Source organism: Crinia signifera, chromosome 8 (assembly GCF_055691185.1).
Source record: "Crinia signifera chromosome 8, ASM5569118v1, whole genome shotgun sequence".
In the NCBI taxonomy this organism is placed as follows: Eukaryota; Metazoa; Chordata; class Amphibia; order Anura; family Myobatrachidae; genus Crinia; species Crinia signifera.
Window position 1 is genome coordinate 180,608,538 of NC_139224.1, and position 16,021 is coordinate 180,624,558.

The window sequence follows — 16,021 nt, forward strand, 5'->3', positions numbered from 1 at the left end:
CGATAGGAGTTTTAGTATTTATCTGGGCCAATGCCCTTATACTGGACCTTTATCATTTATTGATTTAATGACTCAGATAGTGATTCTCCTTAGGGAGGTGGAGTGAATTTCACCCCATACACTATGAGATGGTTAGTTGTATGTTAATGGACATCTGAGCATTACTGAATTATTCAGGATAAACATGTCATTTTTTTACTGACATGAGTGTATTGTGCGGCATTTAGAACATCTACCCATCAAGGCCTACTGCCTATATATATTGCCTATACTTGGTCTGTACAGTGACAACAGATCAGGAGCACACTGTCAACGAAATCACTTAATCAGTGCATACATTAAAGTATATAACAAGCATCTGCCCGCCACCTTACACCCCCCCCCCCCTTGTCTAATATATGTATTCATTTTTTTTTTATCTCGCAGTTCTTAAAAGAAACTAATAAAAGTTATGTTTTACTCTGCTTTGGTGTACCGACATAGGACATCTCTCCCTCTCTTTTCTTGTTTCTGCCAATTTTTCATGTCCGAGGTAGCACACCCCCACCATTATTACTAGTAATTAAATGCTATTATAAATTCAGGGGGTCCACCCAACATACCTCTGTCTTGTGCGACCTACAATATCCCCCAGTACATTCTCACCACACACACACACACCACGCGTGACATTCTCACCACCCACACACACACACACACACACACACACACACACACACACAAACACCACGCGTGACATTCTCACCACACACACACCACGCGTGACATTCTCACCACACACACACACACACACACACCACGCGTGACATTCTCACCATACGTGTGCTCTACAATCTGTGTTACTTAATAATTGTACCCCATTTATCACACAAACGCTCTCATGTATTAATGTAAATATAACAGAAACAATAAGTCCGCTCTACACCCGTGCCCTCATCCCCTAATGGCGCCCATAGTATAACATTACATAGCGATGGGTGCCGCCGGTCACTGCCATTGGACCTTGCCTCTGCCGGCGTCCTCCTTGGTATACAGTGCATTAGGTATTTCCTATCTGCGGTGGAAATGCGCGGTACCATGGCTATATGGCGCGGTTTGTGGGTCTGGGTGCACATCTGCCGCAAATGCTCAGTGACCAGGAGAACTTGGAGTATGGCGGAAAGCAGATCCCTGTCCCTTGTCCATACTATCTAGCACACTCTTCCCTCCTCAGTATGTGTCATGCTTGTGGTACAGCGCCCCTAGGGGACGTGAGAACACAATGCACCTTTCAGCCTACAGGTGTGACATGTGACTAGGACACTGTGAGCTGATCTGCCATACAAACCTTAGCAGCGAGGATAGAGATTATGGCCACCGCCATCCTCTGCATGTTCTGGTCCTCATGGTTACACAACCACTGCATTACCAGCTTCGCTGCATCAAACCTGCGGAGAAAGTGTATGATGTCACTGTGCACAGTACAGGTGTGATGTCACTGGCTTGTGCTTGGGTACTGTAGCCTCACCAGGGAGAAGGACGTTGGTCCAAGTTACCAAGTTCTAGATGCCTCCCAATCCCTCCCTTGTAATGTCCACCGCACCCACCCGGGGTATCTACACGTGTGCCAATAGTGAAGTTATGCTGGGACAAGCTGTGGTACAATAATGTCTTATCACTGTGAGGTCACAGAGGCGCCCGTGTGATGTCACAGCTCATACCTGTTAAATGGGACGTCCTGTAAGATTCGGTCGCTGCAGAGGGAGAGGAGACAGTTTTTCTGCAACTAAAAGAAAAAAGTGACAGCGTGAGTGCAACGTCTCCACCATCCGTAACAATGTCAGGACAGAATGCGGGGTGTGCTACGCAGAGCAGCAGTCATCACCATCCGTAACGATGTCAGGACAGAATGCGGGGTGTGCTACGCAGAGCAGCCGCAGCCTCCGCCATCAGTAACAATGTCAGGACAGAATGCGGGGTGTGCTACGCAGAGCAGCAGCAGTCTCCACCATCCGTAACAATGTCAGGACAGAATGCGGGGTGTGCTACGCAGAGCAGCAGTCTCCACCATACGTAACGATGCCAGGACAGAATGCGGGGTGTGCTACGCAGAGCAGCAGTCTCCACCATCCGTAACGATGTCAGGACAGAATGCGGGGGTGTGCTACGCAGAGCAGCAGTCTCCACCATCCGTAACAATGTCAGGACAGAATGCGGGGTGTGCTACGCAGAGCAGCAGTCTCCACCATCCGTAACAATGTCAGGACAGAATGCGGGGTGTGCTACGCAGAGCAGCCGCAGCCTCCGCCATCAGTAACGATGTCAGGACAGAATGCGGGGTGTGCTACGCAGAACAGCAGTCTCCACCATCCGTAACGATGTCAGGACAGAATGCGGGGTGTGCTACGCAGAGCAGCCGCAGCCTCCGCCATCAGTAACAATGTCAGGACAGAATGTGGAGTGTGCTAAGCAGAGCAGCAGTCTCCACCATCCGTAACAATGTCAGGACAGAATGCGGGGTGTGCTACGCAGAGCAGCAGTCTCCACCATCCGTAACGATGTCAGGACAGAATGCGGGTGTGCTACGCAGAGCAGCAGTCTCCACCATCCGTAACGATGTCAGGACAGAATGCGGGGTGTGCTACGCAGAGCAGCCGCAGCCTCCGCCATCAGTAACAATGTCAGGACAGAATGCGGGGTGTGCTACGCAGAGCAGCAGCAGTCTCCACCATCCGTAACAATGTCAGGACAGAATGCGGGGTGTGCTACGCAGAGCAGCAGTCTCCACCATCCGTAACGATGTCAGGACAGAATGCGGGGTGTGCTACGCAGAGCAGCAGTCTCCACCATCCGTAACGATGTCAGGACAGAATGCGGGGGTGTGCTACGCAGAGCAGCAGTCTCCACCATCCGTAACAATGTCAGGACAGAATGCGGGGTGTGCTACGCAGAGCAGCAGTCTCCACCATCCGTAACAATGTCAGGACAGAATGCGGGGTGTGCTACGCAGAGCAGCCGCAGCCTCCGCCATCAGTAACGATGTCAGGACAGAATGCGGGGTGTGCTACGCAGAGCAGCAGTCTCCACCATCCGTAACGATGTCAGGACAGAATGCGGGGTGTGCTACGCAGAGCAGCCGCAGCCTCCGCCATCAGTAACAATGTCAGGACAGAATGTGGAGTGTGCTAAGCAGTGCAGCAGTCTCCACCATCCGTAACAATGTCAGGACAGAATGCGGGGTGTGCTACGCAGAGCAGCAGTCTCCACCATCCGTAACGATGTCAGGACAGAATGCGGGGTGTGCTACGCAGAGCAGCCGCAGCCTCCGCCATCCGTAACGATGTCAGGACAGAATGCGGGGTGTGCTACGCAGAGCAGCAGTCTCCACCATCCGTAACAATGTCAGGACAGAACGCGGGGTGTGATACGCAGAGCAGCCGCAGCCTCCACCATCCGTAACGATGTCAGGACAGAATGCGGGGTGTGCTACGCAGAGCAGCCGCAGCCTCCGCCATCAGTAACAATGTCAGGACAGAATGCGGGGTGTGCTACGCAGAGCAGCCGCAGCCTCCGCCATCAGTAACAATGTCAGGACAGAATGCGGAGTGTGCTACGCAGAGCAGCCGCAGCCTCCGCCATCAGTAACAATGTCAGGACAGAATGCGGGGTGTGCTACGCAGAGCAGCAGTCTCCACCATCCGTAACGATGTCAGGACAGAATGCGGGGTGTGCTACGCAGAGCAGCAGTCTCCACCATCCGTAACGATGTCAGGACAGAATGCGGAGTGTGCTACGCAGAGCAGCAGTCTCCACCATCCGTAACAATGTCAGGACAGAATGCGGAGTGTGCTACGCAGAGCAGCCGCAGCCTCCGCCATCAGTAACAATGTCAGGACAGAATGCGGGGTGTGCTACGCAGAGCAGCCGCAGCCTCCGCCATCCGTAACGATGTCAGGACAGAATGCGGGGTGTGCTACGCAGAGCAGCCGCAGCCTCCGCCATCCGTAACGATGTCAGGACAGAATGCGGGGTGTGCTACGCAGAGCAGCCGCAGCCTCCGCCATCAGTAACAATGTCAGGACAGAATGCGGAGTGTGCTACGCAAAGCAGCCGCAGCCTCCGCCATCAGTAGCAATGTCAGGACAGAATGCGGGGTGTGCTACGCAGAGCAGCAGTCTCCACCATCCGTAACAATGTCAGGACAGAATGCGGAGTGTGCTACGCAGAGCAGCCGCAGCCTCCGCCATCAGTAACGATGTCAGGACAGAATGCGGGGTGTGCTACGCAGAGCAGCCGCAGCCTCCGCCATCAGTAACAATGTCAGGACAGAATGCGGAGTGTGCTACGCAGAGCAGCCGCAGCCTCCGCCATCAGTAACAATGTCAGGACAGAATGCGGGGTGTGCTACGCAGAGCAGCAGTCTCCACCATCCGTAACGATGTCAGGACAGAATGCGGAGTGTGCTACGCAGAGCAGCAGTCTCCACCATCCGTAACGATGTCAGGACAGAATGCGGGGTGTGCTACGCAGAGCAGCCGCAGCCTCCGCCATCAGTAACGATGTCAGGACAGAATGCGGAGTGTGCTACTCAGAGCAGCCGCAGCCTCCGCCATCAGTAACGATGTCAGGACAGAATGCGGGGTGTGCTACGCAGAGCAGCCGCAGCCTCCGCCATCAGTAACGATGTCAGGACAGAATGCGGAGTGTGCTACGCAGAGCAGCCGCAGCCTCCGCCATCAGTAACAATGTCAGGACAGAATGCGGGGTGTGCTACGCAGAGCAGCCGCAGTCTCCGCCATCCGTAACAATGTCAGGACAGAATGCGGGGTGTACTTTGTCTGTTGATCACGTTCCCGTCAGCCTAGCGCTTGTGTCTGTTGATCACGTTGCCGTCAGCCTTTCGCTTGTGTCTGTTGATCAGGTTCCCGTCAGCCTAGCGCTTGTGTCTGTTGATCACGTTGCCGTCAGCCTTTCGCTTGTGTCTGTTGATCAGGTTCCCGTCAGCCTAGCGCTTGTGTCTGTTGATCACGTTGCCGTCAGCCTTTCGCTTGTGTCTGTTGATCAGGTTCCCGTCAGCCTAGCGCTTGTGTCTGTTGATCACGTTCCCGTCAGCCTAGCGCTTGTGTCTGTTGATCACGTTCCCGTCAGCCTAGCGCTTGTGTCTGTTGATCACGTTCCCGTCAGCCTAGCGCTTGTGTCTGTTGATCACGTTCCCGTCAGCCTAGCGCTTGTGTCTGTTGATCACGTTCCCCTCAGCCTAGCGCTTGTGTCTGTTGATCACGTTCCCCTCAGCCTAGCGCTTGTGTCTGTTGATCACATAGCCGTCAGCCTAGCGCTTGTGTCTGTTGATCACGTTCCCGTCAGCCTAGCGCTTGTGTCTGTTGATCACGTTCCCGTCAGCCTAGCGCTTGTGTCTGTTGATCACGTTCCCCTCAGCCTAGCGCTTGTGTCTGTTGATCACGTTCCCCTCAGCCTAGCGCTTGTGTCTGTTGATCACGTTCCCCTCAGCCTAGCGCTTGTGTCTGTTGATCACGTTCCCGTCAGCCTAGCGCTTGTGTCTGTTGCTCAGGTTCCCGTCAGCCTAGCGCTTGTGTCTGGTGATCACGTAGCCGTCAGCCTAGCGCTTGTGTCTGTTGATCACGTTGCCGTCAGCCTAGCGCTTGTGTCTGTTGATCAGGTTCCCGTCGGCCTAGCGCTTATGTCTGTTGATCACGTTGCCGTCGGCCTAGCGCTTGTGTATGTTGATCACGTTGCCGTCAGCCTAGCGCTGGTGTCTGTTGATCAGGCTCCCGTCAGCCTAGCGCTTGTGACTGTTGATCACGTTGCCGTCAGCCTAGCGCTTGTCTGTTGATCACGTTCCCGTCAGCCTATCGCTTGTGTCTGTTGATCACGTTGCCGTCAGCCTATCGCTTGTGTCTGTTGCTCACGTTCCCGTCAGCCTATCGCTTGTGTCTGTTGATCACGTTGCCGTCAGCCTAGCGCTTGTGTATGTTGATCACGTTGCCGTCAGCCTAGCGCTGGTGTCTGTTGATCAGGTTCCCGTCAGCCTAGCGCTTGTGACTGTTGATCACGTTGCCGTCAGCCTAGCGCTTGTCTGTTGATCACGTTCCCGTCAGCCTATCGCTTGTGTCTGTTGATCACGTTGCCGTCAGCCTATCGCTTGTGTCTGTTGCTCACGTTCCCGTCAGCCTAGCGCTTGTGTCTGTTGATCACGTTGCCGTCAGCCTAGCGCTTGTGTCTGTTGATCACGTTGCCGTCAGCCTAGCGCTTGTGTCTGTTGATCAGGTTCCCGTCAGCCTAGCGCTTGTGTCTGTTGATCACGTTCCCGTCAGCCTAGCGCTTGTGTCTGTTGATCACGTTCCCGTCAGCCTAGCGCTTGTGTCTGTTGATCAGGTTCCCGTCAGCCTAGCGCTTGTGTCTGTTGCTCACGTTCCCGTCAGCCTAGCGCTTGTGTCTGTTGATCACGTTCCCGTCAGCCTAGCGCTTGTGTCTGTTGATCACGTTCCCGTCAGCCTAGCGCTTGTGTCTGTTGCTCACGTTCCCGTCAGCCTAGCGCTTGTGTCTGTTGATCACGTTCCCGTCAGCCTAGCGCTTGTGTCTGTTGATCAGGTTCCCGTCAGCCTAGCGCTTGTGTCTGTTGATCACGTTGCCGTCAGCCTAGCGCTTGTGTCTGTTGATCACGTAGCCGTCAGCCTATCGCTTGTGTCTGTTGCTCAGGTTCCCGTCAGCCTAGCGCTTGTGTCTGTTGATCACGTTGCCGTCAGCCTAGCGCTTGTGTCTGTTGATCACGTTGCCGTCAGCCTAGCGCTTGTGTCTGTTGATCACGTTGCCGTCAGCCTAGCGCTTGTGTCTGTTGATCACGTTGCCGTCAGCCTAGCGCTTGTGTCTGTTGATCACGTTGCCGTCAGCCTAGCGCTTGTGTCTGTTGATCACGTTGCCGTCAGCCTAGCGCTTGTGTCTGTTGATCACGTTCCCGTCAGCCTATCGCTTGTGTCTGTTGATCACGTTGCCGTCAGCCTATCGCTTGTGTCTGTTGCTCACGTTCCCGTCAGCCTATCGCTTGTGTCTGTTGATCACGTTGCCGTCAGCCTAGCGCTTGTGTATGTTGATCACGTTGCCGTCAGCCTAGCGCTGGTGTCTGTTGATCAGGTTCCCGTCAGCCTAGCGCTTGTGACTGTTGATCACGTTGCCGTCAGCCTAGCGCTTGTCTGTTGATCACGTTCCCGTCAGCCTATCGCTTGTGTCTGTTGATCACGTTGCCGTCAGCCTATCGCTTGTGTCTGTTGCTCACGTTCCCGTCAGCCTAGCGCTTGTGTCTGTTGATCACATTGCCGTCAGCCTAGCGCTTGTGTCTGTTGATCACGTTGCCGTCAGCCTAGCGCTTGTGTCTGTTGATCAGGTTCCCGTCAGCCTAGCGCTTGTGTCTGTTGATCACGTTCCCGTCAGCCTAGCGCTTGTGTCTGTTGATCACGTTCCCGTCAGCCTAGCGCTTGTGTCTGTTGATCAGGTTCCCGTCAGCCTAGCGCTTGTGTCTGTTGCTCACGTTCCCGTCAGCCTAGCGCTTGTGTCTGTTGATCACGTTCCCGTCAGCCTAGCGCTTGTGTCTGTTGATCACGTTCCCGTCAGCCTAGCGCTTGTGTCTGTTGATCACGTTCCCGTCAGCCTAGCGCTTGTGTCTGTTGATCACGTTCCCGTCAGCCTAGCGCTTGTGTCTGTTGATCAGGTTCCCGTCAGCCTAGCGCTTGTGTCTGTTGATCACGTTGCCGTCAGCCTAGCGCTTGTGTCTGTTGATCACGTAGCCGTCAGCCTATCGCTTGTGTCTGTTGCTCAGGTTCCCGTCAGCCTAGCGCTTGTGTCTGTTGATCACGTTGCCGTCAGCCTAGCGCTTGTGTCTGTTGATCACGTTGCCGTCAGCCTAGCGCTTGTGTCTGTTGATCACGTTGCCGTCAGCCTAGCGCTTGTGTCTGTTGATCACGTTGCCGTCAGCCTAGCGCTTGTGTCTGTTGATCACGTTGCCGTCAGCCTAGCGCTTGTGTCTGTTGATCACGTTGCCGTCAGCCTAGCGCTTGTGTCTGTTGATCACGTTCCCGTCAGCCTAGCGCTTGTGTCTGTTGATCACGTTGCCGTCAGCCTAGCGCTTGTGTCTGTTGATCACGTTCCCGTCAGCCTAGCGCTTGTGTCTGTTGATCACGTTGCCGTCAGCCTAGCGCTTGTGTCTGTTGATCACGTTCCCGTCAGCCTATCGCTTGTGTCTGTTGATCACGTTCCCCTCAGCCCATCGCTTGTGTCTGTTGCTCAGGTTCCCGTCAGCCTAGCGCTTGTGTCTGTTGATCACGTTCCCGTCAGCCCATCGCTTGTGTCTGTTGCTCAGGTTCCCGTCAGCCTAGCGCTTGTGTCTGTTGATCACGTTCCCGTCAGCCTATCGCTTGTGTCTGTTGATCACGTTGCCGTCAGCCTATCGCTTGTGTCTGTTGATCACGTTCCCGTCAGCCTAGCGCTTGTGTCTGTTGATCACGTTGCCGTCAGCCTAGCGCTTGTGTCTGTTGATCACGTTCCAGTCAGCCTATCGCTTGTGTCTGTTGATCACGTTCCCCTCAGCCTAGCGCTTGTGTCTGTTGATCACGTTCCCGTCAGCCTAGCGCTTGTGTCTGTTGATCAGGTTCCCGTCAGCCTAGCGCTTGTGACTGTTGATCAGGTTCCCGTCAGCCTAGCGCTTGTGACTGTTGATCAGGTTCCCGTCAGCCTAGCGCTTGTGTCTGTTGATCACGTTGCCGTCAGCCTAGCGCTTGTGACTGTTGATCAGGTTCACGTCAGCCTAGCGCTTGTGACTGTTGATCAGGTTCCCGTCAGCCTAGCGCTTGTGACTGTTGATCAGGTTCCCGTCAGCCTAGCGCTTGTGACTGTTGATCAGGTTCCCGTCAGCCTAGCGCTTGTGTCTGTTGATCACGTTGCCGTCAGCCTAGCGCTTGTGACTGTTGATCAGGTTCACGTCAGCCTAGCGCTTGTGACTGTTGATCAGGTTCCCGTCAGCCTAGCTCTTGTGTCTGTTGATCACTTTCCCGTCAGCCTATCGCTTGTGTCTGTTGATCACGTTGCCGTCAGCCTAGCGCTTGTGACTGTTGATCACGTTCCCGTCAGCCTAGCGCTTGTGTCTGTTGATCACGTTGCCGTCAGCCTTTCGCTTGTGTCTGTTGATCAGGTTCCCGTCAGCCTAGCGCTTGTGTCTGTTGATCACGTTCCCGTCAGCCTATCGCTTGTGTCTGTTGATCACGTTGCCGTCAGCCTATCGCTTGTGTCTGTTGCTCAGGTTCCCGTCAGCCTAGCGCTTGTGTCTGTTGATAACGTTCCCGTCAGCCTAGCGCTTGTGTCTGTTGATCACGTTCCCGTCAGCCTATCGCTTGTGTCTGTTGATCAGGTTCCCGTCAGCCTATCGCTTGTGTCTGTTGCATAGGTTCCCGTCAGCCTAGCGCTTGTGTCTGTTGATCACGTTCCCGTCAGCCTATTGCTTGTGTCTGTTGATCACGTTCCCGTCAGCCTAGCGCTTGTGTCTGTTGATCACGTTGCTGTCAGCCTAGCGCTTGTGTCTGTTGATCACGTTGCCGTCAGCCTAGCGCTTGTGTCTGTTGATCACGTTGCCGTCAGCCTAGCGCTCGTGTCTGTTGATCACGTTGCCGTCAGCCTAGCGCTCGTGTCTGTTGATCACGTTCCCGTTGATCACGTTCCCGTCAGCCTAGCGCTCGTGTCTGTTGATCACGTTCCCGTCAGCCTAGCGCTCGTGTCTGTTGATCACGTTGCCGTCAGCCTAGCGCTCGTGTCTGGTGATCACGTAGCCGTCAGCCTAGCGCTTGTGACTGTTGATCAGGTTCCCGTCAGCCTAGCGCTCGTGTCTGTTGTTCACGTTCCCGTCAGCCTAGCGCTCGTGTCTGTTGATCACGTTGCCGTCAGCCTAGCGCTTGTGTCTGTTGATCACGTTGCCGTCAGCCTAGCGCTTGTGTCTGTTGATCACGTTGCCGTCAGCCTAGCGCTTGTGTCTGTTGATCAGGTTCCCGTCAGCCTAGCGCTTGTGTCTGTTGATCACGTTCCCGTCAGCCTAGCGCTTGTGTCTGTTGATCAGGTTCCCGTCAGCCTAGCGCTTGTGTCTGTTGCTCACGTTCCCGTCAGCCTAGCGCTTGTGTCTGTTGATCACGTTCCCGTCAGCCTAGCGCTTGTGTCTGTTGATCACGTTCCCGTCAGCCTAGCGCTTGTGTCTGTTGCTCACGTTCCCGTCAGCCTAGCGCTTGTGTCTGTTGATCACGTTCCCGTCAGCCTAGCGCTTGTGTCTGTTGATCAGGTTCCCGTCAGCCTAGCGCTTGTGTCTGTTGATCACGTTGCCGTCAGCCTAGCGCTTGTGTCTGTTGATCACGTAGCCGTCAGCCTATCGCTTGTGTCTGTTGCTCAGGTTCCCGTCAGCCTAGCGCTTGTGTCTGTTGATCACGTTGCCGTCAGCCTAGCGCTTGTGTCTGTTGATCACGTTGCCGTCAGCCTAGCGCTTGTGTCTGTTGATCACGTTGCCGTCAGCCTAGCGCTTGTGTCTGTTGATCACGTTGCCGTCAGCCTAGCGCTTGTGTCTGTTGATCACGTTGCCGTCAGCCTAGCGCTTGTGTCTGTTGATCACGTTCCCGTCAGCCTAGCGCTTGTGTCTGTTGATCACGTTCCCGTCAGCCTAGCGCTTGTGTCTGTTGATCACGTTCCCGTCAGCCTAGCGCTTGTGTCTGTTGGATCACGTTGCCGTCAGCCTAGCGCTTGTGTCTGTTGATCACGTTCCCGTCAACCTATCGCTTGTGTCTGTTGATCACGTTCCCCTCAGCCCATCGCTTGTGTCTGTTGCTCAGGTTCCCGTCAGCCTAGCGCTTGTGTCTGTTGATCACGTTCCCGTCAGCCCATCGCTTGTGTCTGTTGCTCAGGTTCCCGTCAGCCTAGCGCTTGTGTCTGTTGATCACGTTCCCGTCAGCCTATCGCTTGTGTCTGTTGATCACGTTGCCGTCAGCCTATCGCTTGTGTCTGTTGATCACGTTCCCGTCAGCCTAGCGCTTGTGTCTGTTGATCACGTTGCCGTCAGCCTAGCGCTTGTGTCTGTTGATCACGTTCCCGTCAGCCTATCGCTTGTGTCTGTTGATCACGTTCCCCTCAGCCTAGCGCTTGTGTCTGTTGATCACGTTCCCGTCAGCCTAGCGCTTGTGTCTGTTGATCAGGTCCCCGTCAGCCTAGCGCTTGTGTCTGTTGATCAGGTTCCCGTCAGCCTAGCGCTTGTGTCTGTTGATCACGTTGCCGTCAGCCTAGCGCTTGTGTCTGTTGATCACGTTGCCGTCAGCCTAGCGCTTGTGTCTGTTGATCACGTTGCCGTCAGCCTAGCGCTTGTGTCTGGTGATCACGTTGCCGTCAGCCTAGCGCTTGTGTCTGTTGATCACGTAGCCGTCAGCCTAGCGCTTGTGTCTGTTGATCACGTTGCCGTCAGCCTAGCGCTTGTGTCTGTTGATCAGGTTCCCGTCAGCCTAGCGCTTGTGTCTGTTGATCACGTTGCCGTCAGCCTAGCGCTTGTGACTGTTGATCAGGTTCACGTCAGCCTAGCGCTTGTGACTGTTGATCAGGTTCCCGTCAGCCTAGCTCTTGTGTCTGTTGATCACTTTCCCGTCAGCCTATCGCTTGTGTCTGTTGATCACGTTGCCGTCAGCCTAGCGCTTGTGACTGTTGATCACGTTCCCGTCAGCCTAGCGCTTGTGTCTGTTGATCACGTTGCCGTCAGCCTTTCGCTTGTGTCTGTTGATCAGGTTCCCGTCAGCCTAGCGCTTGTGTCTGTTGATCACGTTCCCGTCAGCCTATCGCTTGTGTCTGTTGATCACGTTGCCGTCAGCCTATCGCTTGTGTCTGTTGCTCAGGTTCCCGTCAGCCTAGCGCTTGTGTCTGTTGATAACGTTCCCGTCAGCCTAGCGCTTGTGTCTGTTGATCACGTTCCCGTCAGCCTATCGCTTGTGTCTGTTGATCAGGTTCCCGTCAGCCTATCGCTTGTGTCTGTTGCATAGGTTCCCGTCAGCCTAGCGCTTGTGTCTGTTGATCACGTTCCCGTCAGCCTATCGCTTGTGTCTGTTGATCACGTTGCTGTCAGCCTAGCGCTTGTGTCTGTTGATCACGTTGCCGTCAGCCTAGCGCTTGTGTCTGTTGATCACGTTGCCGTCAGCCTAGCGCTCGTGTCTGTTGATCACGTTGCCGTCAGCCTAGCGCTCGTGTCTGTTGATCACGTTCCCGTCAGCCTAGCGCTCGTGTCTGTTGATCACGTTGCCGTCAGCCTAGCGCTCGTGTCTGGTGATCACGTAGCCGTCAGCCTAGCGCTTGTGACTGTTGATCAGGTTCCCGTCAGCCTAGCGCTTGTGTCTGTTGATCACGTTGCCGTCAGCCTAGCGCTTGTGTCTGTTGATCACGTTGCCGTCAGCCTAGCGCTTGTGTCGGTTGATCACGTTGCCGTCAGCCTAGCGCTTGTGTCTGTTGATCACGTTGCCGTCAGCCTAGCGCTTGTGTCTGTTGATCACGTTGCCGTCAGCCTAGCGCTTGTGTCTGTTGATCACGTTGCCGTCAGCCTAGCGCTTGTGTCTGTTGATCACGTTCCCGTCAGCCTAGCGCTCGTGTCTGTTGATCACGTTCCCGTCAGCCTAGCGCTCGTGTCTGTTGATCACGTTGCCGTCAGCCTAGCGCTCGTGTCTGGTGATCACGTAGCCGTCAGCCTAGCGCTTGTGACTGTTGATCAGGTTCCCGTCAGCCTAGCGCTTGTGTCTGTTGATCACGTTGCCGTCAGCCTAGCGCTTGTGTCTGTTGATCACGTTGCCGTCAGCCTAGCGCTTGTGTCGGTTGATCACGTTGCCGTCAGCCTAGCGCTTGTGTCTGTTGATCACGTTGCCGTCAGCCTAGCGCTTGTGTCTGTTGATCACGTTGCCGTCAGCCTAGCGCTTGTGTCTGTTGATCACGTTGCCGTCAGCCTAGCGCTTGTGTCTGTTGATCACGTTCCCGTCAGCCTAGCGCTTGTGTCTGTTGATCACGTTCCCGTCAGCCTAGCGCTTGTGTCTGTTGATCACGTTCCCGTCAGCCTAGCGCTTGTGTCTGTTGATCACGTTCCCGTCAGCCTAGCGCTTGTGTCTGTTGATCACGTTGCCGTCAGCCTAGCGCTTGTGACTGTTGATCACGTTGCCGTCAGCCTATCGCTTGTGTCTGTTGATCAGGTTCCCGTCAGCTTAGCGGTTGTGTCTGTTGATCACGTTCCCGTCAGCCTAGCGCTTGTGTCTGTTGATCACGTTGCCGTCAGCCTAGCGCTTGTGTCTGTTGATCACGTTGCCGTCAGCCTAGCGCTTGTGTCTGTTGCTCACGTTCCCGTCAGCCTAGCGCTTGTGTCTGTTGATCACGTTCCCGTCAGCCTAGCGCTTGTGTCTGTTGATCACGTTCCCGTCAGCCTAGCGCTTGTGTCTGTTGATCACGTTCCCGTCAGCCTAGCGCTTGTGTCTGTTGATCACGTTCCCGTCAGCCTATCGCTTGTGTCTGTTGCTCAGGTTCCCGTCAGCCTAGCGCTTGTGTCTGTTGATCACGTTGCCGTCAGCCTAGCGCTTGTGTCTGTTGATCACGTTCCCGTCAGCCTAGCGCTTGTGTCTGTTGATCACGTTCCCGTCAGCCTAGCGCTCGTGTCTGTTGATCACGTTCCCGTCAGCCTAGCGCTCGTGTCTGTTGATCACGTTGCCGTCAGCCTAGCGCTTGTGTCTGTTGATCACGTTGCCGTCAGCCTAGCGCTTGTGTCTGTTGATCAGGTTCCCGTCAGCCTAGCGCTTGTGTCTGTTGATCAGGTTCCCGTCAGCCTAGCGCTTGTGTCTGTTGATCACGTTCCCGTCAGCCTAGCGCTTGTGACTGTTGATCAGGTATCAGCCTAGCGCTTGTGTCTGTTGATCACGTTGTCGTCAGCCTAGCGCTTGTGTCTGTTGATCACGTTGCCGTCAGCCTAGCGCTTGTGTCTGTTGATCACGTTGCGTCAGCCTAGCGCTTGTGTCTGTTGCTCACGTTCCCGTCAGCCTAGCGCTTGTGTCTGTTGATCACGTTCCCGTCAGCCTAGCGCTTGTGTCTGTTGATCACGTTCCCGTCAGCCTAGCGCTTGTGTATGTTGCTCACGTTCCCGTCAGCCTAGCGCTTGTGTCTGTTGATCACGTTCCCGTCAGCCTAGCGCTTGTGTCTGTTGATCACGTTGCCGTCAGCCTAGCGCTTGTGTCTGTTGATCACGTTCCCGTCGGCCTAGCGCTTGTGTCTGTTGATCACGTTGCCGTCGGCCTAGCGCTTGTGTCTGTTGATCACGTTGCCGTCAGCCTAGCGCTTGTGTCTGTTGATCACGTTGCCGTCGGCCTAGCGCTTGTGACTGTTGATCAGGTTGCCGTCGGCCTAGCGCTTGTGTATGTTGATTACGTTGCCGTCAGCCTAGCGCTTGTGTCTGTTGATCACGTTGCCGTCAGCCTAGCGCTTGTGTCTGTTGATCACGTTGCCGTCAGCCTAGCGCTTGTGTCTGGTGATCACGTTGCCGTCAGCCTAGCGCTTGTGTCTGGTGATCACGTTGCCGTCAGCCTAGCGCTTGTGTCTGGTGATCACGTTGCCGTCAGCCTAGCGCTTGTGTCTGTTGATCACGTTGCCGTCAGCCTAGCGCTTGTGTCTGTTGATCACGTTGCCGTCAGCCTAGCGCTTGTGTCTGTTGATCACGTTGCCGTCAGCCTAGCGCTTGTGTCTGTTGCTCAGGTTCCCGTCAGCCTAGCTCTTGTGTCTGTTGATCACGTTGCCGTCAGCCTAGCGCTTGCGACTGTTGATCACGTTGCCGTCAGCCTAGCGCTTGTGTCTGTTGCTCAGGTTCCCGTCAGCCTAGCGCTTGTGTCTGTTGATCACGTTGCCGTCAGCCTAGCGCTTGCGACTGTTGATCACGTTGCCGTCAGCCTAGCGCTTGTGTCTGTTGCTCAGGTTCCCGTCAGCCTAGCTCTTGTGTCTGTTGATCACGTTGCCGTCAGCCTAGCGCTTGTGTCTGTTGATCACGTTGCCGTCAGCCTAGCGCTTGTGTCTGTTGCTAAGGTTCCCGTCAGCCTAGCGCTTGTGTCTGTTGATCACGTTGCCGTCAGCCTAGCGCTTGTGACTGTTGATCACGTTGCCGTCAGCCTAGCGCTTGTGTCTGTTGATCACGTTGCCGTCAGCCTAGCGCTTGTGTCTGTTGATCACGTTGCCGTCAGCCTAGCGCTTGTGTCTGTTGATCACGTTGCCGTCAGCCTAGCGCTTGTGACTGTTGATCACGTTGCCGTCAGCCTAGCGCTTGTCTGTTGATCACGTTCCCGTCAGCCTAGCGCTTGTGTCTGTTGATCAGGTTCCCGTCAGCCTAGCGCTTGTGTCTGTTGATCACGTTCCCCTCAGCCTAGCGCTTGTGTCTGTTGCTCACGTTCCCGTCAGCCTAGCGCTTGTGTCTGTTGATCACGTTCCCGTCAGCCTAGCGCTTGTGTCTGTTGCTCACGTTCCCGTCAGCCTAGCGCTTGTGTCTGTTGATCACGTTCCCGTCAGCCTAGCGCTTGTGTCTGTTGATCACGTTCCCGTCAGCCTAGCGCTTGTGTCTGTTGAGCACGTTCCCGGCAGCCTAGCGCTTGTGTCTGTTGATCACGTTCCCGTCAGCCTAGGTGGCTCACCTCTGCCGTCTTGTATAACGTACCTGCCCTCTACAGGTGGCTCACCTGTGCCGTCTGGTATAAACGTGCCTGCCCTCTACAGGTGGCTCACCTGTGCCGTCTGGTATAACGTACCTACCCTCTACAGGTGGCTCACCTGTGCCATCTGGTATAACGTACCTGCCCTCTACAGGTGGCTCACCTGTGCCGTCTGGTATAACGTACCTGCCCTCTACAGGTGGCTCACCTGTGCCGTCTGGTTTAACGTATCTACCCTCTACAGGTGGCTCACCTGTGCCGTCTGGTATAACGTACCTGCCCTCTACAGGTGGCTCACCTGTGCCGTCTGG

General features: G+C 55.0%; 1 protein-coding gene across 3 annotated transcripts in view; it reads right to left on the reverse strand.

The window, feature by feature from the left end:
- ZYG11B (zyg-11 family member B, cell cycle regulator) overlaps nucleotides 1-16,021 on the reverse strand; it is a 151,858-nt gene that overhangs the window by 109,465 nt on the left and 26,372 nt on the right. For all 3 annotated transcript variants that reach the window (XM_083157926.1, XM_083157924.1, XM_083157925.1), the window contains exons 6-7: nucleotides 1,701-1,765; nucleotides 1,328-1,427 (exon numbers count right to left, since the gene is read on the reverse strand). In XM_083157926.1, coding sequence (XP_083014052.1) covers nucleotides 1,328-1,427; nucleotides 1,701-1,765 — 165 coding nt within the window. The remainder of the gene's footprint in view (nucleotides 1-1,327; nucleotides 1,428-1,700; nucleotides 1,766-16,021) is intronic.